Source organism: Camellia sinensis, chromosome 9 (genome assembly GCF_055761805.1).
Source record: "Camellia sinensis isolate YWXY chromosome 9, ASM5576180v1, whole genome shotgun sequence".
Classification (NCBI taxonomy): Eukaryota; Viridiplantae; Streptophyta; class Magnoliopsida; order Ericales; family Theaceae; genus Camellia; species Camellia sinensis.
This window is the reverse complement of record NC_138969.1, coordinates 86,416,952-86,443,730: the sequence shown is the minus strand read 5'-3', so window position 1 is coordinate 86,443,730 and position 26,779 is coordinate 86,416,952. Positions and strand designations below refer to the sequence as shown.

Genomic DNA, 26,779 nt, shown 5'->3' with positions numbered 1-26,779 from the left:
GTCTCGGTTCAATAGCAGGTTACAATAATTTTGTATATTGTTGGCGGTGACATTCGAAACAAAAATATCCAAGAAAGATTTCAACATTCGGGCGAGACTATTTCAAAATATTTCAAGAAGGTGTTAAAAGTTGTTACAATGATGTTCATTGATTAACTAAGGCCTCAACCGACTAATGGTGTACATCCATATATCCGACGCAACTGCAAATATTATCCTCATTTCAAGGTAAATAATTAACCACAAGCGCAACTTGGGTGTTACATATAATTAATGTTGGTAGGATATTTCTAATAATCTATGGCTAAAAATATTTTTATTCACTATTATGTAATAGGATTGTATTGGAGCAATTGACAGAACACACATCAAAACATATAAATCTCTAGATAAGCAAGCTCGTCTAATATGTAGAAAGAGATATGTGACTCAAAACATAAAGGCCGCATGTAACTTTGATATGTGTTTCACATTTTCCTTACCAGGATGGGAAGGAAGTGCACACAATACTCGGATCTTCTTAGATACAAATTAGGAATCCTAGTTTTAATTTTCCAAACCACAAGGAGGTAATTGTTTTATATTTGATTGCTACAATAGATGCACCACACTCACATCTTCATATTTATTTTTACATTTATAATTGCTTACTTTAATTTCATTTTGAAATTTTAAAATAGATGAATTTTACTTAGTAGATGCTGGTTATCCAAACATAAAAGGATATCTTGCACCTTACAAATGAGAGAGATACTATCTAGCTCAATTTGAACATGGTCAACCCCTCCAAAATGCACAAGAAAAATTCAACCAAGCACATTCATCACTTAGAAGTGTAATAGAAAGAACGTTCGGGGTTTGGAAAACAAGATGGCCGATGATAAAGGATATCCCACCAAACTACAAGTGGCCGACCCAAGTCAAACTTGTTTGTACAACAATAGCAATTCATAATTTCATTCGACGAAGTAAGTTCCGCGATATTGCATTTGACTCTTATGATAGATTCACGGATTATGTGCCTAATGAAGAGGAATGATCTTCGTCTCAACAAGCACGCCATGGAAATGATGTTGCATGTGATGACAACGAGATGAAAGTGAGAAGACATAATATTTATATGTCAATTTGCAGACGAAATTAGGAGTTTTGTAAATATCTATGAAATTTTATTTTTCTTGCCTTAATAGTAATTTACTGTATTTTTATTACAATGACATTTTTGTTTCCTTGTCAACTCAATATTATTACAAAAAAAATATAAATAAATAAATAATTTTTTTTTTGAGGTAATGAAATGTACCAAATTAGGTACTAATTAATCAACTTCCATTAATGAAATAACTTTTTCAAAAATTTAAAGTGAAGAAAATGACAAAAATTACAAATTTCTTGTTCATAAGGGCAAAAATGACAATTACACAGCAAAAAGTTATTTTATAGCTTATTTACCAAACACTACTTTCCTGCTTAAATCTATAATCTCACAACTACACCAAAACAGGTTACTAGCTTATACTCACAGCTATAAACTATAATCTGTTAAGCTATAACCTATAATCACTTTCTCACAGCTCTACCAAACGGGGCCATACTCCCAAATCAAAATAAGCTATAATTACCCCCCAAAGCTGTAAAAACCGTCCCTATAAACTATCAATTGTTAAAATCTATCATTAAAATTGGTCTTTCAGACTTACTATATCTTTGATCTTCATCTGCTATTGATCAAAATATGAGAGAGAGAGAGAGAGAGCGCTCTTTCGCCCACAACAGAAAAAAGCTGAAGTACTGAACTGGTCACAATAGAAATAATCTCCCTAGAAGCTAATAATGACAGCTTCCTTATTAATTGCCAAAATATGACAAAACAAACTACCATTAAATCAATACCGGAAATGCATGAATACAAAATGATGTTTCCATTAACCACTTTGTCAAAAACACCAGATAATGACTGTAACGTTTCCATTGATAATGGGGTTTTTATTTTTAAAGTAAAAAGTGAAGAAGCTATAGACAAAATTTTGGAAGATAACCCCTATTACGTTGGAGCTAGATTGATTGTTGTTAAAAAAATGGCAACCTAGATTAAAACTAACAAAGTGTGAGTTTTCGAGTGTGCCATTGTGGGTGAAATTGTATAATGTTCCTTTGGAGCTTTGGCCTGAAGCAGGTTTGGGTTACATTGCTAGCATCATGGGAGCTCCTCTTTATTTGGATTATCCTACATTCAAGAGAAGCAGACTTACGTTTGCGAGAATATGTATTGAAGTGCCAGCAAATAAAGAGATCCCTGAGTCTTTCAAAATAAATCCTGGTTATGGTAACCCATATGAGATTCAAGTTGAGATTCCATGAAAGCCTCAAAGGTGTGATAGTTGTAAGACTTTTGGTCATACCACTAATCTGTGTCCTCAGAAGCCAAACACCTTGAACCCTCCATCTTCCAAATATGAGTGGAGAGTCAAGGAGACTAACATACAAGTTCCAACTAAATGGGAAGTGGTGAAGAAAAAAGGGAGAGATCGTAGGCAAGATTCAACGACAATTATAAACAAAGAGGCAGAGGCGCAGCGTTTCACCCCATCAACATCTAATGTTTTTGATGCCCTTGAATCATGTGACATGGAAGAGTTGGGAAATTGAGAATTAAATCAAGAGTTGTTGTGTCAAACAAAGAGCCTACAAAGTAGAGGGGGTTCATCTCCAAGTGATCCCACTAATGAGGAGACTACAAAGAAGGGTAACAAAAAAAAACTCAAAGCGAAACTTCATTACTTGAAGAGTGCTAGAGAGAAATTTTGAATCCTTTGTTGTGTTTGGTGTGTTTGTCGTCTATAGGCTTATTTTGTTTCTTTTGAGGGAGTAGTTTATTTCTTTGTTTATGTTTGTTCTCCCTACGAAGGATGTGTATTGAATTTCATTGTATATCTATCTTTTTTTATTATAATATGACTTACTTATCCAAAATAAATAAATAAATAAATAAACGTTTCAAGAATTTTATTTTATTTTTTTCCTGTTAAAATGATGCTTTTCCAATAAAGCAATAACAAAGGAATTGACATCTCAAACCAACTTTCTACAACCGTATCTTGTAAATCTCAAATAATAATAAAAAAAGGGAAAAAAATTAAATATAAAAAATATAAAATAAGCTATAATCACAAATTCAAGAGTACAGAAAAAAGTCACAACTAGAAATAACATTTGGGCTCCCATAAAGACCTCTTGCCAGCCCCCTAAAAATGATGAATGAGTAGAGACTGGAAAGAATTTTGACAAATTAAATGATATACCAATGTGTGCCTTCATTGGAACATTTGACTGCCATAGTCTGCATTGAACTTCTCATAACGGTGAGCATGGAGATGTGCAGAGGGCCTCGTGTTTTTCAAAGCCATCTCAATGTCTTCGCGTCTGATTGGTCCAACCTTCGGCAATTCTGCAACCAATGATTACTTTCAGTACAGAACAAGGGTTAAGTAGTCAAGAAAATTCATCACATTTTTGCTTTCAAGGTTTAATTGACCAAATCAATCTGTTGATTCTTTAAATACCATGTGAACTCCAGTGATTTTATTCTACTACAATTCCTGGCTCTTGGGATTAAGAACTCGGTGACATTGAGACCATGTGTTTTGTAAAATCAATAATTTAGCCAAGGCAGAAAATTATCTTCCCATTTAAACCCACCTCCCACACACTTAAAAGAGGAAAAGGAAAAAAGAAAAAAAAAGCATAGCAATGCTTTCTCCAATTGGACTTTGAGCAAGACTTTGAGCAAGACTTTGAGCAACAAAGAAGTGAAATGACTCAGCAAATATCTAAGGATTTTAATAATTTAATGTGTGCATATATAAATAAATAACTTATGCTTCCCTGTTTTCATGTTGTTTTTTCCTTTCTGTTTCATCCCTCGTGAAATTGATGTAGTTCATCCCATCCACAGTTTCCAAAGAAGAAGTATTTCTAAGAATTTGTGAATTGTATGTATGTAATTGATAAAGTCACATACCATCCTCAGGCACTGCTTCTTGTTTTTCTTCAAGAACAGCAATTAACCGTCTCAGTGGCTGCATGGCAGCCTCTTTGCACACCAACCTTATGTCTGAACCTGAATAGCCTTCTGTCCTTTCCACCAGCAGATCACATGGAAGTTTTTCCTCAGGTGGCAATGGCAATAGTTCTTCAAACATGGCTCTTCTTGCTTCTGGTTCCGGAAGAGGAACAAGAATCTTACATCACAGTTAAAGAACAACATATCAAGATGTAATGTAAACTCGACTTTAATTGTGTTTTCCAAGTTCCCAAAAAAAAAAAAAAAAAAAAACAATTTTCTCATTCCCACTGTCACTGTCATCAGGACACAAATCTTTTTTTTTTTTTGGCTGCGAACGGGATACAAATCTTTAGCCATTAAATATTCTGACCGATAGTGAATTAACTCGCACTGTATGCATGCCAATAAACCTGAGTTTTTAAAAATTTTCTGCAACAAAAGCAAAAGCAGTGGTGGAGCCAAATCCTAATTTTGTGAATCATGAATTGAATCGAATAGAGAATCATTAAGATCATTACAAACTATAAAATATATATATATATATTAGAAAAACTAATAAATCAATAAAGAAAATAAGATGTTAAACAATCATATATATGAAACGGAATAAAATAAATTGATTTTGACATATGCTATAAAATAGTTCTAATGTAAGGACATAATCGCATAGTATAGTTGGGAAGACGTTACCTTCATAGCAAGAGATGTGGGTCAAAATCCCACCATCCATAAAATTATTCAAAAATCATTACATAATCTCTCATGACATTAAAAAACGGACCTAAGAACCCTATATAGAATACAATAAAATAAATAATTAAATATAATCATTTATTTCAAACCTAAAACATGTTAAAAAATGCGTACACTTTTTGTTCAAAACAAGTTCAAAAAGAAAAACAATTGTAGAACCATTGGATACCTGACCCATGCAATATTTAACCATATTTATTTCACTAAAATAGTGTTAGACACAAGGTTTTAAAGGATTACAAAATAGAATTCGATGATAACAAAGCATAGATGATTGTGTTTATGATAAGCCGTGAATGAATAATTCTCAGATTAATTGAATTTGAAATTGATTAGAGTTTGTTTGGCACAGAGAATTGACTGGGTATAATATTCTCAAGATTTGAGTCCGCCCATGATCAAAGAGGAGCAAGCTCAAAGTGGGTATTCATTTGGTGGGATTAGGCCATGGGGTTGGACTCCATGTCCAACAGAATCGATAGTCCAACGTTTTATTGAAAAAGTGAAGACCGGACTAATAATCCCCCATAAGTGGGATAACTCAATCCCATGGGGTCAACTCAATCTACATCAAGCCAACTCCAAGCTTACAATATTGCAAAGGAAAGTCACAAAATTTTAGAGTCAGCTCAACACAAACAGAGTCAACTCGAAGTATTCTGCTGAGAAGATTGCTCATACACAAATTGGACATCAAGGATTTTCAAAGACTCTGAATTTGATCAAGGATAAAGAAGTCAAGAAATGAAATTATGGAGAATGATTTAAAATAGTGTTCCATATGGAAAATCTCCACTAATAACAATGATTCTTTGTCATTGATCATTCCTTACGAAGTGAGAATTCCTTGATGACTGAAGAATGCAATTTATGAGTGAAGATTTTGAATTATAATACAATGAAAAGTTTTGAAGATGCGATTTGGTACACACAGAAGATTCTCTCTACAAGGAAAGCTTGCGAAAGCAAAGAGATTTTTTGAAGTCAATTTCAATGAGTTGAAATTCATGGAAGGAAGCTAAAAGCCAAAATTCAAATGTGTGATTCATCTTCTCAGATTTTTAAATTGAATATATATATGGTAAAGGAAAGCATAGACTATGGGATTGATTGAAGATACAGCAAAAAGGAATTGATTGTGAGTTTGGAAAGTCTTCAAAAGAAATAAATTCTAACAGCTAGTTTTTGAAGCTCTAATTGTCAGATTTTTTAAGCTATAGAAGAAACATTCTAGCCTTGGTTGAAAGGAAGAGATACATCAGTGATATTCAAGAAAAGCGCTCTGTTATACTAAAAAAGCATTATGCCAGATCTTCATTAGGATATACACTTTCGAGTAAGACATTTGTTCAGAGTTGAATTTTCATTGCAAAAGGGTTTGCACTCCCTTCTTTCACTCTTGCGAGAGTGACTTTTCGTGAGTGGTTTTGGGACAAAATCACTTGGGTTAGGTGTAACTAGGCACCGAACTCGTAACTAGTTGAAATGATCAGTGGTTGATCACTTTTTATAAAGGTTTACTCGCACCTGTAACACTAGGGGTTGTAACACTCGAAGATAGTGGAGAAATTTTTGAGAAGGATACTTGGTGAGTGGATTCAGGTTTGGGTTGAGCCGAACAACTATAAATTGTGGTGTTGATATCTCTTGTCGTTTTCCCTTACCTCTACTTATATTTTCCTTTGTGATTGTTTGCGTTCCATATTCATCATTTATAGTTCGCTTACTCAATTTTATATATGCTTCATCTTTGAGTTAGTTCAAACTGAATTAGTTTTCTTTATTGCTTAAATATTTGAAAACCCCAATTCACCCCCGGTATTGGATTGTCACTACTAGGACAACATAGTGATAAATAATTCTTGAGTACAAGTTACTTTAACCTTAAGCATCTTTTAGAAGATGTCTATTATAACATTTGTTTGAAGGGGGAAAAATAAAATAAAATAAGAATATGTTGGGTGTAACGGGATTTGATTGGACCCTATTAAAAAGTTTATCATCAAAATAAAAACAAATTATTTTCATGCTAAACATTTTTAGAAATTGCATTATGTCATTTTCACTATATATATAATATAAAAAAATAAAAAATAAAATAAAAAAAAAGGTCACAATATGTTGGACAAGGTAGTTTCAAGAATTGCATGAATTAGAAAAAGTGAATTGAATCATGAATCGGTTGTAAATCATGCGTTTCACAATAAATTGCATCCCAAAATACATTCACCCATGGATCAATCAAATGATAAATTGTGAATTGAATAGCAAATCGTAAGATTTTAATAATAGAGCATAGAAGTAATACATGACTATAAAATCATAGTATCCATATATATATTGACTGATGTTTGTATGCCTATAAATGAAACAAAAGTGCATAATGAACCTCTTTGAGGAATCCCAAAACTAATGTATAAGATACATACCAAACTCTTAAAGGATTATCGGTGTTCAGAACAAATTACCAAGCTTTCTGGTCTATGAACTGTGTTACATGGACTCGCCACTTTGGGGCGAAGTACCCGTGTCGACACGACACGACACGGGTGCGGGTGTGGGATCTGTGTCGGATTTGTCTATTCTCTATCGGACACGGCTCATAGCAACAGAAATGAAAGAGGTGAGAGTAAGAGATAAGAGATAACCTGGTCGAATGATCCAGTCGAAGCTCCATCCGGTCGATCCAGTCGAAGATCGAAGCTCCGTCAGTTGATCGAACAGCCGACCACCACAAACAACTTCGAAAAGCCTCTCTCTCTCTCTCTCTCGCCTTCTCTCTATCCCTCGCGATCGCGATCGCGATCTATGGCTTCCCTTTTCTCTCCCTCTCTGTCGTTCCTCTCTTGATTCCTTCGTATCTATCTATACATAATAATAATAATAGTTATATATAATAATAGTAATAGTAAAGGAACTGAATAATATATAATAATAACTATTATAATAAAAACTATTATTATTATATATTATATAATAATTATTATATAACATATAATATATTTATAAGATAATATATACTTATATATATTAATTAAAAAAATAAATATATATATGTAAAATAAAATAAAAAAATTAATTAGAACATATTATTTAAAAAATATAATAAATAAATAAAATAATTAATGTATATTAAAATAAAAATATTTATAAAAAAATTAAAAAATTTGACGTGTCCCCTGTTGTATCAGTATTCTCATTTTTTAGAAATTGTCGTGTCCCGTGTTTGCGTGATAATAAATATATATATTTTTTTAAGAACTATTTAACGTATCCCCGTACCCGTATCCAAATTTGGATACATATCCATGTATCCTTAATTTTTAATTTTGAAGTGTCCGACCCTTAGATACGCACCCGCACCCGACACCCGTACCCGCGTCCGTGTAACTTAGTCTATGAAGGAAAAAGTATTAGAATCATAAGTAGACCTTGTATCCCAAATGAAATACAACCTCAATGTGGCTTAATATTCTCAGATTACTAATAACTATTTTTGTTCTTATGCTGCAATTATTGTTATTAGCCTCAAGTTGCTGTAAGATTTCTGAATAATCTGAATATTCAATTGTGAATCAAACAATGTGTACATCTGATATATATATATATATATAGCAATTCTAGGTCCAGTCCTAAATAGGAGACAAGAATAAAACTAAACCAAAATATTTACACAATCTAATTAATCTAAAATATTCACATAATAATATATGCTAATATTATTCTCACACCACCACTCAAACTTAAGCTGTTTTAGCAGAAAACACTGAGAGAGTTTACCAAGAAGAAATTGAAACCGAGCAGTGGTGTGAGTCATGATAAAGAAATCAACAAGTTGCAGAGCCGAAGAGACAAAAGGAAGTGAGATAGAGCCAAACTGCAGATGCTGACGGACAAAGTGACAATCAATCTCAATATGCTTTGTCCGTTCATGAAAGATAGTGTTATGAACAATCTGAATAGCACTTCTGTTGTCACAGTAAAGAGGTCGGAGAGGACTGAGGGATGCCCAAGTCAGTTAGGAGACAACAAAGCCAGGCAACTTCAACAGTAACATTAGCCATAGCACGGCACTCAGCTTCGGCAGTAAAACAAGCAACAATAATTTGTTTCTTGTTTTTTCAAAAAATCAAGGAACCACCAAGAAACATACAAACACTAGAAGTGGACTTAAGATCATTAATATCACCAGCCCAATCAGCATGAGCATAGACCACCAAATCCAACGAAGAAGTAGAAGACAATAGCAGGCCCTAGAAGATAGTACCATGAAGATAGTAAAGAATCCGAAACAAAGTAACCTAATGTGTAGATCGAGGAGCAAAAACAAACTGGCTAATCACATTAACAACATAGGCAAGACCAGGACGAGTAACCGTCAGATAGACTAAGTAACTCACAAGCTCTCGATATAAAGTAAGATCATCCAAAGGGACACCATTAGTAGTGTTCGGTTTCACATTAAGCTCAATGAGAGTATCAGAAACCTTAGTGTCAGTAAGACTGGCACGGTGAATAACCTCATTGGCATACTTGGCTTGTGACAAAAAATAGCCCTTAGGAGAAGAAGCCACCTTAATACCAAGAAAATACCGCAATTGGCCCAAATCCTTCATTTCAACGGTCTGGAAGAGATGCTACTTGACCTTAGAGAATGCAAAAGAGTTAGAGCCAGTGATAATCCTATCATCCACATACAATAATAAGACAACAAATCCAGCAAAAGTGTGGAGAAGAAGCAAAGTAGAGTCTTAGGCACAAAGATGAAACCCGAGCTTAATAACAGCAGTCTGAAAGTGATCATCCCAAGCACGAGAAGATTGCTTCAAACCATGCAGAGTATGCCGAACTAGAAGAGTGGTGAAAGCTAAAGGGAGGACGCATGTAAACCTCCTCAGTGAGATGACCATTAAGAAAAGCATTCTTAACATCCATCTGATAAAGAGGCCAACGACAAACGGCAGCAACAGAGATCAAAGTACAGACAATAGTCATTTTAACAACAGGGGCAAATGTCTCCTCATAATCAGTACCATACTCTTGTGAGAAACCTTTGGCAACTAGGCGAGCTTTGTAGCACTCAAGAGAACCATCAGAATAAGTCTTGACTTTGTAGACCCATTTACAACCAATTAGATTCTTACCAGCAGACAAAGGAACCAACTCCCAAGTACTAGTTTTCTGGAAAACAGACAACTCATCCTCCATAGCGCAAATCCAATGAGGAGCCTGACAGGGCTCCTTGTAAGACTAAGGTTCTAAAAAAGATTGAATAGCAGACAAAAACGTACAGTATGAAGGAGAAAAACATATGTTAGCAAAATCAAGTTTGACTACCTCTTTATAGATGCAAAGGGGATACTTACGGTTAGCAAGATCAAAATCGTCAAAAGCAGGAGGATCAACAACAGGGGCAGAGACAACTAGTGGAGGGACAACCTTGCGACAAGAATAAACTAACAAAGGAGGAGAAGGCGCAAGTGGCAGAGGAGGAGAAGAGAAGGGAATAAACTCATGGGGGTCAATGGAGAGGGACGCACCAAGAGAGGCGGTACGAGGTGAAGAGGGAACAAGCTCATGGGAAATAGCAAAGATGTACTCATCAGGAGGGACCTCAAAAGGAATTGGACCAATATGAACCAAATCCTCTTTGTAAACTGGGACTAAGAGAGGAGGAAGCGGAAAGTAAGGTAGACGTTCAAGAAAGGCAACATGACGGGAGACATAAAGGCGAAGAAAACAGGGTCATAACAGCAACAACCTTTTTAAGTGAGATTGTAACTCAAAAAGACACACAAGACAAACTGGGCACTAAGTTTAGTCCTATCTTTATAGGGTAAAAGGACAAAACAAGCAAACCCAAACACACGAAGGAGGGAGTAATTAGGAAGTTGAGAAAACAGAGTCTCATACAGAGAACGACCAGAGAGAAGAGAAGTAGGCATACGGTTGAGAAGAAAAGTAGTAGTAAGAACTGCCTCACCCCAAAACGGAACAGGAACAGAGGCAAAGAGAAGAAGAGACCTAGCTATCTCAAAGAGATGACGGTGTTTACGCTCAGCTCGACCATTTTGGGCAGAAGTATCAGTACATGAAGCTTAGTGAATGATACCTAAATTGGCCAAATACTCGCAAAACTCAATTTTAAAATATTTCCCACCCAAGTCAAACCGTAACAATTTAGGGGTTGTTTGGGATGATCTAAATAAGTGCACTTTTTGACTTTTTATGAAATATGGGTTGGGTTTGGGTTGGGTTTGAAGTGATGTGTTAGAGAGGTGATGTGACTTAAATAAGATGATGTGACTTAAATAGAATAGTGACTTTTTGACTTTTTGTCTTTTTTTAAGTATGCCAAACTTGACCTTAATAGTAGACCCAAACTATGTAGTGATCATAGACTGATCTGGCAGAAGTCAGACTTATGAGTCATAAGATAAATCCAGGTGTAACGGATGCAGTTATCAACAAATAACACATAGTATGCAGAACCTCCTTTGGTAAGAACAGAAGAAAGACCCCAAACATCATTATAAACTAAAGAAAATGATGTATCTGATATATAAGTACTTCTATGAAAAGGTAAGGCTATCATTTTAGCAAGTTTACACCCCCGACACTCGGTAAGTTGACTAGGAGAAACTTACCCGAATATACTTGACTAAGCTAAAAACCATAAGCAGTTCGTAGACAAATGCCATAATCTGGAACGCCACAAATAGAAAGGACTTGACAGAGAGTCTAATTGAAAAGAGGAAAAGACAGTCGAAGAGGTAGTCAGTCATAAGTAGATGCAAGCTCTCCACCACATAGAGGTTTTTAACTCTACGATCGGTCCCAATCTGCTGCTTGGATATACAATCCTGCACAGAATAGATAGAAGAAGAAAATATAACATCAAAATTAGAGGCAGCTTACTTATAGATAATAAATTAGTAGATAACTGAGGAACATATAAGACAAAGAGAATAGAGACAACAGACATAGCAGATGGTAACACAAACCCAACAGATATAATAGACATACCAGACTCATTAGCAACATTAATAGTAATAGGAAAGAGATGAGGAGTACGATTCTAAAGTAAGAAGAGATGATGAGTCATATGATGAGAGGAACCAGAGTCAAAAAGCTAGACAAACGAAGAGATACCTGAAGAAGACCAAAGCAAATCTGAATAAAGAGATGAAACAACGGATATAGACCGAGATGGCTGGAAGGTAGACAGTATATGCTGAAGTTGACTAATTTGAGCACTCAAAGGAAGCCAAGTCAGGATCAGGAAACGATGCAGATACAATACAAGCGGCGGGAGACCGAAAAATACTTGGAGGAGGAGCACGACAGATGTCCTTTATTGGGACAGTGATATTTCCAATGGCTCTTCTGATGACAGAAAACACACTCATCTGAAGCCAGTGACCTATTTTAGGGCCTAGCAATCTTATCATTCGACATTGTAATGAACCAAAAAACTGAAAGAAGAACTGATGGACCAAATGTAAGAAACTACACACTAATGGGTCAAAACGTAATATACCCAAAAATACCAAAACCAAAGAACCACAAAACTTATACTGATGTGATCAAAGTGTAATAACTAGAAGAGTGTTGGGTCTAAATGTAAAATATAATAACGAATTGCGGTCAAAATACAATAATCAAATTTTAAACCGAAGACCTAGAAACATTAACCAGTTTTGAAGCTAAGAGAACCAAATAGGAGAGCGAGAGAATGAAGCCAAGAGAACTTGAAGCCGAAGTCAATGGAGGTTGTGCCTGATGGTCACGATCCAACGAGAGGAGTTGCGAACCAGATAGATCACGACTGGAGCTCAAATGGGTCGTGATGAACCAAAGGAGGGGCCAGCAACCAATGGACCAGATGAAGCAAATAGAAAACCAGAGAGAAGATATAGAGTCGAAGCACTAAGAAGACGACTAGCAAACACGACTCCAAATCGAGAATAGATGGGTCACCTATGAAGCACAGGTGCTTCAAAAATTATGTCATATGAGCACCAGATACTCACTGGGTGAGGGTGCGGGTGTGGATGCGCATACTAGTACGGTGGTACGCGTACCGAATACATCGAATACACGCCGAGTATGACAAATACATTTGGGTACGTCGTGGGTACCCATGTGCGTGTACACATACTAGTATGGAAGTACGCGTACCGAGTACATCGAATACACGCCGAGTATGGCAAATACATTTGGGTACGTTGTAGGTACAACATGGGTACAGCACCGTTACGACGAGGGTTTTTTTTTTGTTTTTGCAGCTGCCAGAATTTATTATAGCCTTTATTATTCTTCTTTCAATTTTAAAAATATCAAGTAATTTATTTCCAACACCCTTTACCCATGAGTCATGGTTTTGCTCTCTTTTCAATCATATTTTAGACAATCAAAAAAGAAAAAAAAATAATTATATAACTTTTTTACACTTAAAACAAAATCTCACTTTAGTCCCTACACATCAAATTGTGACACTTAACCCCCTGCACTTTTGGTCAAGTGTTACATTGGCCCTTCTGATAATAGTGAGGCTGACAGAAGTTATCCTTTAGGGAGGTAAGTGTCACAATTTTGATGCGTAGGGACTAAAATAGGATTTTGTGTAAAGTGCAGGGGTGCAAAGTGCAATTTATCCTCACATGTTTTCATGTGACTAACATCTGTTAACAATGAGGCTAACAGAAGGGCCAAAGTAACACTTGACCAAAAGTGCAAGGGGTTAAGTGTCACAATTTGATGTGTAGGAGCCAAAGTGGGATTTGATGTAAAGTGCAGGGGTGCAAAGTGTAATTTACCCTTTTAGTTTTGATATTGAAACTTTGATTTGTATGTTGTATGTTTAGCTATAAATTTAAAAGAAAAAAAAAATTTGAAAATTGACGTATCCCAGTCATATCCGTACCCGTACCCTAACCCTATTTTTTAAAGAATTTGCAGTATCGGCTTACCCGTATTGCACCCATACCCATACCCATACCCATACCCGCACCCGTGCTTCATAGTGGGTCACCCACCCAAATTAAAGACGGCCAGAGAATCCGAGAGAGAATGTGCCAAATTAGAGAACAATGGTGAACTCTAGGGTTTTGAACCAAAGAACAACAGTGATTGAACCAAGGAGAGAACTCGAACAAAGGCCACGCAAGAGCTAAGAGAAATTCAATCAACCAAAGAGCTCCTAATTTTGCGAAACACGAATCGCGATTCTTGTGCTCTACGAACTACGACTCAAGTATCACGAAAACCCAGCAAAACTTCAAGAAACCAGATTCGATCGAGAGAGAAGATGACCTATGACCCACACAGAGACTGAAGAGGAAAACGATTTCTAGGGTTCCAATGGTGGCTCTGATACGATGTAAAATTTCTGAATAACCTGTACATTCAATTTTGAATCAATACAATGTTTACATCTGATATATATATAGATATTATATATAGCAATTCTAAGCCTAATTTTAAATAGGAAACAAGAATAAAACTAAATCAAAATATTCACACAATCTAAAATATTCAAATAATAATATATAATATTATTCTCACAGTTGCATCAAGAGGGTATTTAAGGCCAAGTATGATCTAGGCAACTTTAGTGCTTGTTTGGTATGCACTAAAAAAGTGTACTTTTTTGCATACATACATTTATTTAGGTCACATCAATCAATATTTATCAACATCTCCTCTCTACTTTTCTATACATTTGTTTATAAAAAGTCAAAAAGTGTACTTATTTAGAACATTCAAAACATCTCCTTAGTGATTCAATTTTTACCATAATTCACCACATAAAAATAGAGAACATAAGGGTTTAGGCTGTAAAAAAAAAAAAAAAAAAAAAAAAAAGGCAAAATGAGAGAGCTTTAAGCTGAGTGGTAATGTTATAAATATATATTGCAATGATCTGTGAAAAAAAAAAAAGACACAAAAAAATTATCTTATACACAATAGGCATGGTGAGAAGAGATATATTTTACGTCCCAGAAGAGCTATAGTTGGAGATACTATTGTTTTTTTATACAGAAATTCCTAAAAATGGGAAATGCCCTACCCTTAAAAGAAATAAAATATTTTTGTCGCCAAAAGTGTTAATATTTTATTTATAGCAAAAAAAGTGGACATTTAGTGATGAATTACTAACTTTTGGAGACCAAACATTGTCTCAAAAATAAACCTTTTCGGGGCCAAGTTATTTTGTCCCAAAAAGTGCATTTATCAACGGCATTTTTAAAATTGTCCTTAAAAGCTCCTTTCTTTACTTTTTGGGATAACCTTTTAATGATTGTCCTCGCGACAACTTAAATTAGTCCCTGAATATTTGTTGCAACAAAATTTATATTTTTAGAGACAAAAAAAACTTGGGCTCAGTGTGGTTGTGTTTTTAAAACATGATTCTACACCTGCATTTGCAAATGATGTTTGGAACGAGTTCACGTTTCCAAAACTCTGCAGAGAACTCTGAGACAGACGCGATTTTCGGAATTTTTTTTTTGCAAATTTTGCCTAACCGGTCGTCCCACTGGTTGACCGGAATAGTGAATTTATTTATTTTTTTTTTTTTTGGCAATTGATATGGTAATTTTTATATATTCGAAAAAAACATTTTCTAAATTTTTAAAAAAAATTTATGTGCTTTAAAATAATTTTGAGTTGTATGTTTGGTTGAGTTGTAATTTTTTGTATCCAATATCAAATGTCACATCAACAATTCCCCACTCAATTCAAAACTCTTTTCAAAACTCTTTACCAAACAAATTTTCCACACTCAAATCATAATTCCAAACCTCACAAACTCAAAATACAACTCATACTCTCAAATCATATTTACAAAACTCTACCAAATGCAACCTTGGTCTCTAAAACTCTTATATGTTGTAATGTGGCTTGAACTATTGGTTTACATAATTGGAAGTAACCAATTAGGTTTACATCAAAACCTACAAATCCATCACTGACCAAACTATGGATAATTTTAGTACGAGTATGGAAGATTAAAAAGAGGAAAATGGGGAGATTAAATGATACCATAGGTAGTGTGGTATTAGAAGGATTAGGCCTCTTTGGATTTTTTTTCTTCATCCAACAATCAAAATAATTATATCTTTTCATTTTTATCCTAAGCAAATATAATACCTCACTCCTTATATCCAATCATTTATCCCATCAATTATCTCATGAAATAACTTGTTAAAACCTATCACCTACTTCACCCACTAAACCTAACCCACTACACCACTACCACCTCACCTACTCCACTAAACCCACTACACCACTACCACCTCCACTTCACCTACTCCACCTACCACCTCCACTTTACCTACTCCATCTACCACCTACTACCACCTACTCTTCTATATATAGGAATCATTGTAACATTCAATATATTAAAATATATCAATCATAATACATACAATTTATTCTCTCTGTATTTCTCTCTTTATACATCAACTTTAATATGGTATCAGAGCTAGGTTAAGAACCTATTCATTCTGCTTCACCGGCGGGCTGCAGCCTCGCCTTGGCCGCCCGCCGGACCTCTACCTATTCCATCTCTAAACAGTATTTTCGCTACATGTAGATTTCCATCTCTAAACAGTACACTTGCTGCACATGCTCCTCCATTTACTCCCTGACTAAGAAATTCCTTATCAGTGTCCAAATAGCCGCGATGTATGGCTGCTTCTAACTGATCTTCTTCGTCTCTGACAAATTCAGGTGCTTTCACAATGTTCTTTCCCAGATTTTCAGCAACATAATCTGCTACCTTCTCATCTATTGGCCTCTACGCCTCGCCGGAAAACCAGCTCCACCGCAAGTGCTCCAAACCGCCTGCGGAACTCCGGCATACACCTCCCCGGCAGTCCTCCGTTGCCGCGGCTTCGACGACGCAAAGGCCGACGCCTGGTCTTGCGGTGTCATCCTCTTCCTCTTGCAGCAAACTCCTTGCCCATGGCAGGGCACTTTTCTCTCCCCATTTGATCCAATCCGAGTCTCTCTCTTCTCTCTCTCTACAATGGCGAATTTGCACCATCAATATCTGAGAAAACCATTACTTGTTTGACAAGGTTGGATCATAACAGGGCCCTTGGTCAAGTCTCAGAGAGATTAACTGTTCCGGTATCTGATGTGAAAAATGTTATTATTTGGGGAAATCATTCATCAACCCAGTATCCTGATGTTAACCATGCTACTGTTAAGACACCAGCTGGAGAGAAGCTTGTGCGTGTGCTTGTTGCTAATGATGAATGGTTGAATGGAGAATTCATAACGACTGTACAACAAAGTGGTGTTGCTATCATCAAGGCTAGAAAGCTCTCTAGTGCGTTATCTGCTGCTAGCTCTGCTTGTGATCACATACGTGATTGGGTCCTTGGAACTCTGGAGGGCACTTGGGTTTCTATGGGTGTATACTCTGATGGCTCATACAACGTGCCAGCTGGGCTTATTTAAATATATTTTTAAAATTTTTCCATTCTAAAATATTCTCCACCCAACACCATCATCACATTTTCCACCGCCCAAACATTCTTTATCTTATATATATATATATATATATATATTTTTCTTTTTCTTCTTTCCACTGCCCAACTTTTTATCTTTTATTACAACAAAAAAAAAAAAAAGAAAAAAAAAAAAGAGCAACCTTCTATTCATTCCATCTCATTTTTCTGCTCCGTCTTGTACCTTCAAGCCATTCGGATTTGCACAATAAACTCATTTTATTTATATCGGGACTTCGCCCTGATCATAATTTTTACACAAAAAAAAAAAAAAAAAAAAAAAAAAACCAAAAAAAAAAAAACCAAAAAAACCAAACAAACAAACAAACAAAAACCCAAACAACCATATCCACAGGCGGGTTTTTTTCTTCTCTACTCTGCCGCCGGTCTTTTCTTCTTGCCTCCGTCCTGGGCGGTCCTTGACGGTGCTGCCTCTGTGTTTCCCGCGCCGCCGAGCACGTTCACTCCCTCCTGCTCCTCCACTACAGCATATGGCGGACCTCCAAATCGGAACATAACGGTGGCCTTCCGCTTCAGCTCCTTATTTTCCGCCTTTAGCACACTTATCTCTGCTCGCACATCCTTATACATGCGCTGGAGCAGAGCCAGTTGGGCGTTTAACTGCTGCACCTCATTTGTCCTACTCTGCAGTCGGTGCGACAGGTTTGTGACCGCCGTCATGGTCTCCACACATGACTTCAAAGTATACTGATTGGCCTCAATATCAGTTTGCACCGCCATTTTTTGCTCCACCGACCGCATCGGAAAGTTCAAAGGCGCAAAACCAGAGGCGCTTGGTTGCGGTTCAAGGGCCACGGCACCAGTTATTTCTCTTGTGGACTCGTTCAGGTCTGGAAAGAGCGTGAGCAGACCACGGGAAGAGGAGGCCATGTTCTGGGTAGCTGGACGGGAAGAAGAGGCCATGTTTTTGAGTTGCTGAGTGTTTCGGAGAAGGGTTGGTTACAGAGTGTTACAGAGTATCTCTCTCAAGACAACGAAGAGTTTCTCAGAGGTTTTTAGCCAGTTTTTTGTCTTAGCCTCTGCTTCAGCCTCCGCATCCGTCTTGGTTAAATAGCCAAGGCAAACACGCACATCATGCGCCTCTCGGTGCTCGCCGACAACTTGGGCGCGCCTTTTGATGGCACGTCTTTTGATGGCACGCCTTTTTATGGATTGGGCACGCCTTTTGATGGCACGCCTTTTGAAAGATTGGGCACACCTTTTGAGGGTGCGACTTTTTAGGGGTCCGACAAGACTCTGTAAACTGTCCCGACATTGATTCCGGTTAGTTTCTACAAGGGTCCGACAAGACTCTGTAAACTGTCCCGACATTGATTCCGGTTAGCTCCTTCATGGGTCCGACAAGACTCTGTAAACTGTCCCGACATTGATTCCGGTTAGTTTCTACAAGGGTCCAGCAAGACTCCGTAAACTGTCACAACAACTGTCACAACATTGTCTGCTACAACGGTCCGACATGACCCCATAAACTGTCTTCTACATCGGTCTGTCATAACCATACAGTCTTCTACAACGGTCTGACACGACCATACAGTGTCTCCTATCCATTTTTTATTTTTCAGATTATTTTCTTGTTTTGTTACTCTCTCCAAACTCAAGTTGGTTAGTTCCTATCCCCCTTGAGTTTGCGGGGGGCTGTTAAAACCTATCACCTACTTCACCCACTAAACCTAACCCACTACACCACTACCACCTCACCTACTCCACTAAACCCACTACACCACTACCACCTCCACTTCACCTACTCCACCTACCACCTCCACTTTACCTACTCCATCTACCACCTACTACCACCTACTCTTCTATATATAGGAATCATTGTAACATTCAATATATTAAAATATATCAATCATAATACATACAATTTATTCTCTCTGTATTTCTCTCTTTATACATCAACTTTAATATAACTTATCTCCCATAATGTTATTCATAATCCTATCATATATCCAATCCTTCATCCCATCCCACAATCTATCAACAATCCCATCAAAAAAAATTCAGCAATCAAACATGGCCAAAGAGTATTATTTTACTCAGACAAATTTTGGAAGTTTCCATATATGAGTAGCTCGCTTTAAAAACCACCAAGTCAATTGCCATTTGATTGAAAAAATAAGTTCTCATCATAATCCTTTTATACAAAAAGAAATATAATAGCCTATCAAAATCATACCCGTTTCTCAAGACGCCGGAGCATGGCTGCATCCAGTTCCCAGGGGAGATTTGTTGCTGCCAGGACAAAAACAAGTTCATCTGCCTGCGTCAAACCATCCATCTGCAATCTAGTCTGACACATTAACTTTTGAGAAAAAAGAACTGAAATTGTACTTGAATTCAGATTACCAACAATAGGAAAAAGATTTAGCTGAACGCCTTTTCTGAAGCAGCATTCATATTATTATAATTATGTTTAAACCCAAAACTTGAGTTTTGGTAGCCAAAATAGCAATAGTAAGTAAAAAGAAAATGATCCTTTAGACAGGATTTTGCATCTAAATTTTATAGTCTAACAAACATATTTATAAAAATAGACAAATACACAGGCATTTTGGAAAATATTGATCTTACTAGCATAAAAAAATCACCTGAATTAATAGTTCAGTTTTCAAACGCCTACTTGCTTCATGCTCACTGTGTCCTTCACCACGTTGACTAATGATGGCATCAATTTCATCCAGAAATATAGTTGAAGGTGCATGATGTCTAGCAAGCTCAAACAAAACTTTCACTAACTTCTCCGAATCACCTGTAATGCCATACAACTTAAAATCTGAAACATGTTTTCCCAGAAAAGCATATCAGATAAGGGAAAACTATCATAGAACAGTTTAAATTTGTTTTCAACAACCTTGTAATAACTTAACCCACCAAGACCAGCACATCAATTATAATTGTAGTAGCTGTGGCAGTGGTAGGGGATGATGTTTATTCAAACGTCCTGGAGGCTAACTTTGTTTCCAACCATCCTGGTAGAAAAACATGACCAACCTACAAATTATAGCAGGGGTGATGCCAGACTCTAGACACTTGTGAATGATGTTTATTCAAATGTCCAGGAGGCTAACTTTGTTTCCAACCATCCTGGTAGAAATACATGACCAACCTACAAATTATAGCAGGGTAATGCAAGATTGTTGACATCCCATTTTAATTGGCTCTAAAACTCAGGCCCCCTCTTGGAATGCAAGCTGATGAAGAAAGCAATATTAGCTCAAATTTAAAAAAAAAAAAAAAAAAAAAAAAAAAAAAAAAAAAAAAAAAAAAAAAACTGAAAATTGAGATAAGCACTAGAGAATCCCTCAAAAACCCTCATTGAGCCTTGAAAACCTGGAAAGGGACTGTTTGCATTTAAAGATAAAGAACTAAAATTGAATGAGAGTGATATACAGACTGAAGAGGGAGGAGAGACACAGATTCAAATGCAGAGAAAGAGAGAGACAGACAGACAGAAGAAAGGCTCTGTGGGACTCTGACCTATACAGCTGGAAAGAGGATAGAGATAGAGTGAATGTGATGTACAGTGGGTCTCTAAAGTGATAAGACCATGTAAGAGGGGGAAAACCCTAAGTTTGAAATTCAAACTTGACTGCCAAATGTCGAAAGGAAGGGAGAAAAGAACCACAAGAAATGCGAAATCCTTAAAGCAATCCATTTCCCTCGGAAAACACTAGCTCAAAATGACATGACAAATGAGTAAGACAAAGTGCTCTAAGACAATGAGCCCAAGGTGAAGCTCGATGAAAAGGGGAACCGTTGTATAAACCTTGGAGAACACAAACTCCTCAAGCAGTAAAACGCCATCAACAACCCATGAAAGGCTATATAAGGCAAGGCAGCTCTAAAGTATGAAGACCAAGGAATCCTCTGGCAAACCTTGGTCAATCTTTGCGATCCGGCAAAGAACCTTACAAGTAGTCTTACAAAAAGTCCATGATCAAATGGCATGAGGCAAACCCCTCAAAAGAATAAATTTTCCCCAGTGTCAAAATGGCAAGGCTTGGGTAGTCCTCCCAAACTCGCGGTAGAGGTGTAGTCAATCTCAAGACAATGCTCTACTCACTCACTAGGGATGTTGGGAGATCATGTGGTTTGGTGGCTTAAAGTAAGGGATCGTTGAGGCAAATTGCAGGCCTCTCAGCATTCGGCTACCCGAGAGGAATATACTCGAGGGAAACTACATAGACAGTAGACGGTTGCATTTGTCTCAACCGAACAATTAGATAGAGGAATATTCCCATGGGGTCCTAGAGACCATGTCCCGACACTACGTTCATTACTTAGTCTCCAAGCTGAGCCTGGGTGCCTATAAATAGAAGCACCTCCTTAGCCCTAACTCACAATATCATTGACTGGATTCAAGAGCAATTCCTTGAATTATTTCAAGAGTGACGAGTGAGGCAAGATGCTGCCCAGCTAGAAGGATATTCTTCCATTCTGTCTACTTTGTTTTGCCTTGGTTTTCACCCCAACAGCTCTCCTTCCATCGAGTCCTAATGTATCTAAAGATTGATTGGCTGATATGGAGCATTATTTTGAATGGCATGGTACGTCAAACTCATTTGCATTCATTTTACCAAAGTGAAATAGAAGAGTTCGCAGGCAATTTTGGCTAGATATTCTAAGGAGCATATTTGTTTAGAAATATCATGAATCACCTTGTGCACTGAAATTAAACAAATAAACCAAATTGGTGCCCTTTTCTTGAAAGGATTTTACGGGAAAATTATAACTTTAAAAGGTCATCTTTAAAAATATTGAATTGATGGAATAAAAAATGAGAAATTATGTACAGCACAAGCTCTTGATCCCCTTCTCCAATACCTGTGAGCCTATCTCACATTACAAGAACCTAAAATCCATTTAGAAATGTCCTACACTTCTATATATGAAGGTATGCAATGCAAGCCATCAATTGTTGTTTTAAATATTGTTTGTCCTTCCACTTACTGACAAAACTTAACCATATTTATGTAATAGAACTCCAAAGGTAAAACTGCATAAAAAATAAAAAAATAAATCTAAAACAACCAACATAAAAAGAAAAAAAAATTAAAAAAAAAAAGAAAGAAAAATAAAAACAAACTGAATATGCATATAGATGATAAGATATAGTAGTATAAAACATTTTACCAAGGTTTGATGACCCACCTAATATCCAATTAATATAATTTGAAAATTGATAAAGCCAGAGCTATTATGCTCGTATAGATTGTATCCACAACCCCTCTCTCACAAGGTGGAGCCCACCAATGTGCAAGTGAGGGCTGTGGATTTAGCAATTTTATAAAATTTTAGAACAAGGGCTCAACAATGACATACCACGCCATTTGCTGACAACAGATGATGCAGAAATATTAAAAAATGTAGTCTTACACTCGGTCGCAACAGCCTTTGCAAGCATAGTCTGCAGCATAAAAACAGCAACATCAACAGTCTAAGAAAATACCAGAAAGGAAGGTAAGATCAAGCTTTATGATAACAGAGCAAACATTTCAAGGCAAACTAATGCTATATGGAAGCATAGCTTCCCACGGCCCATTTCCTTGACTAGGGTCTTCTTGAAACTTTATTCCCAACATAGGGTAAAGCGGGTTTTGAAAATACGTTTTCTTCAAAACGTGTGTTCAAAACACGTTTTTTTCAATTTCAAGGTTGATTAAAATAATAATAAAAAATATAACATAAGAAACGTGTTTTTAAGTAATGTTTAAGAACTTAATTTGTAATAACCTGACCCTCTTACATGCTTTACGTTTATAATTATATGTGAAATTATATGCTTGATGTGAAATTCCGTGTGAAATTGTGTTTAATAATGTGAATTATATGATTATGAAATTATATCTGTCGGTTATGAGAAAATCTGTTGAAATTGAGACGTTTGGACTAGAAATTGAAAGCCGTAGAGGCGCGATAAACCGAAATTGACTTTACATTTATGATCAGCTTGATTTTTAGGACATAATATGAGTTTGTAAAAATTTGATTCGTAACGAATTAAAGTGAATTATTTAGGCTCAAGACTTAAATAAACCATATTAGGCTCATAATTCAAGCCTTAGATACATATATGAACCTAAAGAAGAGACTTAGACTCACATTTTATAAAACTATCTCCTAGGAGAGCGCTAGAGAAAGAAAAGAAGAGAAAAGAAAGAGAGAGAAGTAAGAGATCAACCAAAGGTTGGAGATTGAAGATCTTAGAATGGGGTTTTGAAGAATAGAGTTGAAGGTATGTGTCAATCAACTAAATACCCCAACTCTCTCTCTCTAATTGCTTAGCATCAAGCTTTAAAATGGAGTTTTCCCACTCACCTAAGCTAGGGTTTTGAAATAGTGACCATGGTTGGGGAAATATTCATGCAAACCATCAAGATTCATGGTAATTGTTTGATTTGAGAGTTGATCCTTGAGTTTTAAGTTATGTTGTGTAGTTTGAGAGGAACTACCTTCTAATCTTTAGTGTTTGCATGCTTTGATCTCATACATGTATATATGTTTGTGTATATGTTGATATATCATGGAAAGATGAAGAAATGGAATGCATGTAGCAATTTGGGGATGTAATCATGCAATTAAAAAGAGTTATGATTTACTTGAGTATGAGAATCATGTTTATTATGTTTATATACTATGTTTTGGGGAATTAAATTACTTGATTTAGAGCTTTGAATTGTCTTTAGAAGGCTGAAATTGTAAATTTTCGGATTGCTCAAAACAGAGCCAGAACCGCACGTGCGGGATGTACAGCCGCACGTGCAGAAAACAGGGGAGGAAAGTTGGAGGTTCTAAAATAAAAGCACATGCGGAGCCGTACGTGCAGCACACCTTCCCGCACGTGCAGTGGGGGACTTCCGCACGTGCGGCCAATGGAGAAAATTTTTGTCAGCTTCTTTGCTTCTGTTTGAACTTCTAAAATTATTAATGTGTACATTTGATCCCTCCGACATGCTTACAATTGAATACAAATTGAACGCACCAGACATTGAATAAGGAAAAAGGCTAATGAAAAGTGACTTACTTACGAGTTGTGTATTATGTGTAGGTCACGTACCGGAAGGGACTATTGTTCATCCACATCACTGTGAATAATAGTAGTGTAATGATATGTTCCATTTATATATTGTGATTACGACTCTTCTATTGCTACTTGTGAATGATACATGTTATATCAACTATGTTTTGATTGGAATAACGGGAATGATTGAACAATAATATATGTGACATGGACCTAAGGTCGTTCCGCTTTAATTGTGAAGAATGGGCCTAAGCCGTTATGTGATGGATTACTTGTGATTCATGGCCTTAAGGCCGAGGGCGATGGAGACAAGTTGATGTTCCATCTACCCTGTAAGTATATGGATTGTTTATGACTCATGACTTCAAGCCGAGGGAGATGGAGACATGCCGATATTCCACCTACCCTATAATGTTCCAAATAGCTGTTCGTGTAATGGGCCCAAGGCCGTTTTGTATTGTGTTGGGCCTAAGGCCGTTTTGTCTTATGTGGGCCCAAGGTCGTTTAGAAATAAGAGTATGAGTAAGATCGACTTATGACTTATAATTATGCACTACAAGATTTATGCTCATTCATATAAACCTCCTTACATTGCTATTATTCACTGAGCCTTGCTCACTCTATATTCATGTATACTTATGTAGGTAATGAACCCGAGGGCCAACCCTAGTTCAGCTGCAGAAGCCTTTTGTTGACCTTGTCGTGTCAAGCCGGTTAAAATGAAGCCTTTTGCCTTTCGTGGAATCCTCTTGCATCGCACACATTGTTGGGTCACTGGTGTTTTTGTTAGACGTTCTGTTACTATGTATAACTTTTGAATCCTCAACGTTTTGGCTATATCTCCATGAATTGGGTTGTACCTATATATGTGGTCTTTGTATATAATATGGTCATGTAATGAAAAATATTTTGTGATCCTAGCATTTAAACACTGCTCAATAGGCGTTTTATTTGGCTATTATAATTGCTTCCGTTTTAGGCCCTGGTATTTTATAAAATATTTATTGATCATTTGGTTTTGAGGCCTAAGTACAGGCCGGTCATGTCCAAACTCTTAGGGGCAAGTTTGGGTCATGGCATAATTAATCAAAAGCAGGTTTTGTAAAGACGCTTATGTTTAAGAACCTAATTAAGCAAAAGCGGGTCTAGTAAAGACGCTTTTACAGAAATTATAAACCACACAAAAAAATATATTTTTTTTATTTTCAAAAAATATTTTGTATACGTAAAGTGGTTTTGTAACCGCGTTTTTATTTTTATAAAATGTGTTTACAAAACATGTTATTACAATTTTTTTTTTTTTTTAAGTGATCCACTTTTTTTTGGGTTTATGCCCGGTAGGTCAACAATGGAAGCGATTTATCTTTTAAGGAGAGTAAGAGAAAAGTATAGAGAAAAGAAAAGAGACATTCATATGATGTTTATCGATCTTGAGAAAGCATAAGATAGAGTGCCCCGAGATATAATATGATGGGTGTTAGAGAAGAAAGGGGTGACAAAAGGTTATATTGATGTGATTAGGGACATGTATGATGCGGTTGTGACCACTATTAGATTGCCTGCTAGAGAGACAAATGAATTTCCTATCACTGTTGGATTACACCAAGGATCTACCTTACGCCCTTATCTTTTTGCTTTAGTTATGGATGAGTTGACGAGAAATATTTAAGATGGCGTGCCATGGTGTACGCTTTTTGCAAACGATATTGTACTAGTGGATGAGACCAGAGAATGAGTTAATAAAAAATTGGAGATCTGAAGAAAAACTCTTGAATCTAAAGGTTTTCGGATAAACAGAAATAAGACAGAGTACATAGAGTGTAAATTTAGTAACATTAACAATAAAAGTAGAGGAGAAGTGAAGATTGAGAACCAAGAATTGCCTAAGAGTAAACATTTTCGTTATTTAGGGTCGATTATCACAACCGCGAGGGAGATTGATGCGGATGTGGCCCATAGGATTAAGACGGGATGGTATAAGTGGAGAAGTGCATCTAGGGTACTGTGCGATAAACGAATACCCACTAGGCTAAAAGGTAAATTTTATAGAATGGCTATTAGACCAACGATGTTGTATGGGACAGAGTGTTAGGCAACCAAGAAACATGTAGATAAGATGAGTGTGGCTGAGATGAGGATGCTAAGGTGGATATGTGGCAAGACTAGACAAGACAGAATTAGGAATGAGTGTATTCAGAATGGGTACGAGTAGCACCGATAGAAAATAAGTTGAGCGAGAATCGATTGAGATGGTACGAGTAGTGAAGAGATGCGATGTTGTAACGGTAGAAAGGAGTGTTAGGGGACGGAGTAGGCCTAGATTAACGTTGGCTAACATTGTAAATAGAGATATGGATCTACTTAATTTGACTAACGAAATGGCTTTTGATAGGGCCG

The 26,779-nt window shown here is 36.5% G+C and overlaps 1 protein-coding gene across 18 annotated transcripts in view; it reads right to left on the bottom strand.

Moving 5' to 3' along the window:
- Nucleotides 1-2,994: 2,994 nt before the first annotated feature.
- The window catches only part of LOC114293858 (uncharacterized), a 72,318-nt gene continuing 48,533 nt past the window's right edge, over nucleotides 2,995-26,779 (bottom strand). For 7 of the 18 annotated variants that reach the window (XM_082887213.1, XM_082887203.1, XM_082887205.1 and 4 more), the window contains exons 7-12: nucleotides 22,684-22,768; nucleotides 19,950-20,110; nucleotides 19,538-19,651; nucleotides 11,467-11,682; nucleotides 4,022-4,241; nucleotides 2,995-3,448 (exon numbers count right to left, since the gene is read on the bottom strand). In XM_082887213.1, the coding sequence (XP_082743339.1) occupies nucleotides 3,315-3,448; nucleotides 4,022-4,241; nucleotides 11,467-11,682; nucleotides 19,538-19,651; nucleotides 19,950-20,110; nucleotides 22,684-22,768 (930 nt within the window). In that variant the 3' untranslated portion in view covers nucleotides 2,995-3,314. The remainder of the gene's footprint in view (nucleotides 3,449-4,021; nucleotides 4,242-11,466; nucleotides 11,683-19,537; nucleotides 19,652-19,949; nucleotides 20,111-22,683; nucleotides 22,769-26,779) is intronic. The other 11 variants (XM_082887217.1, XM_082887204.1, XM_082887206.1 and 8 more) reach the window with 6 other exon arrangements.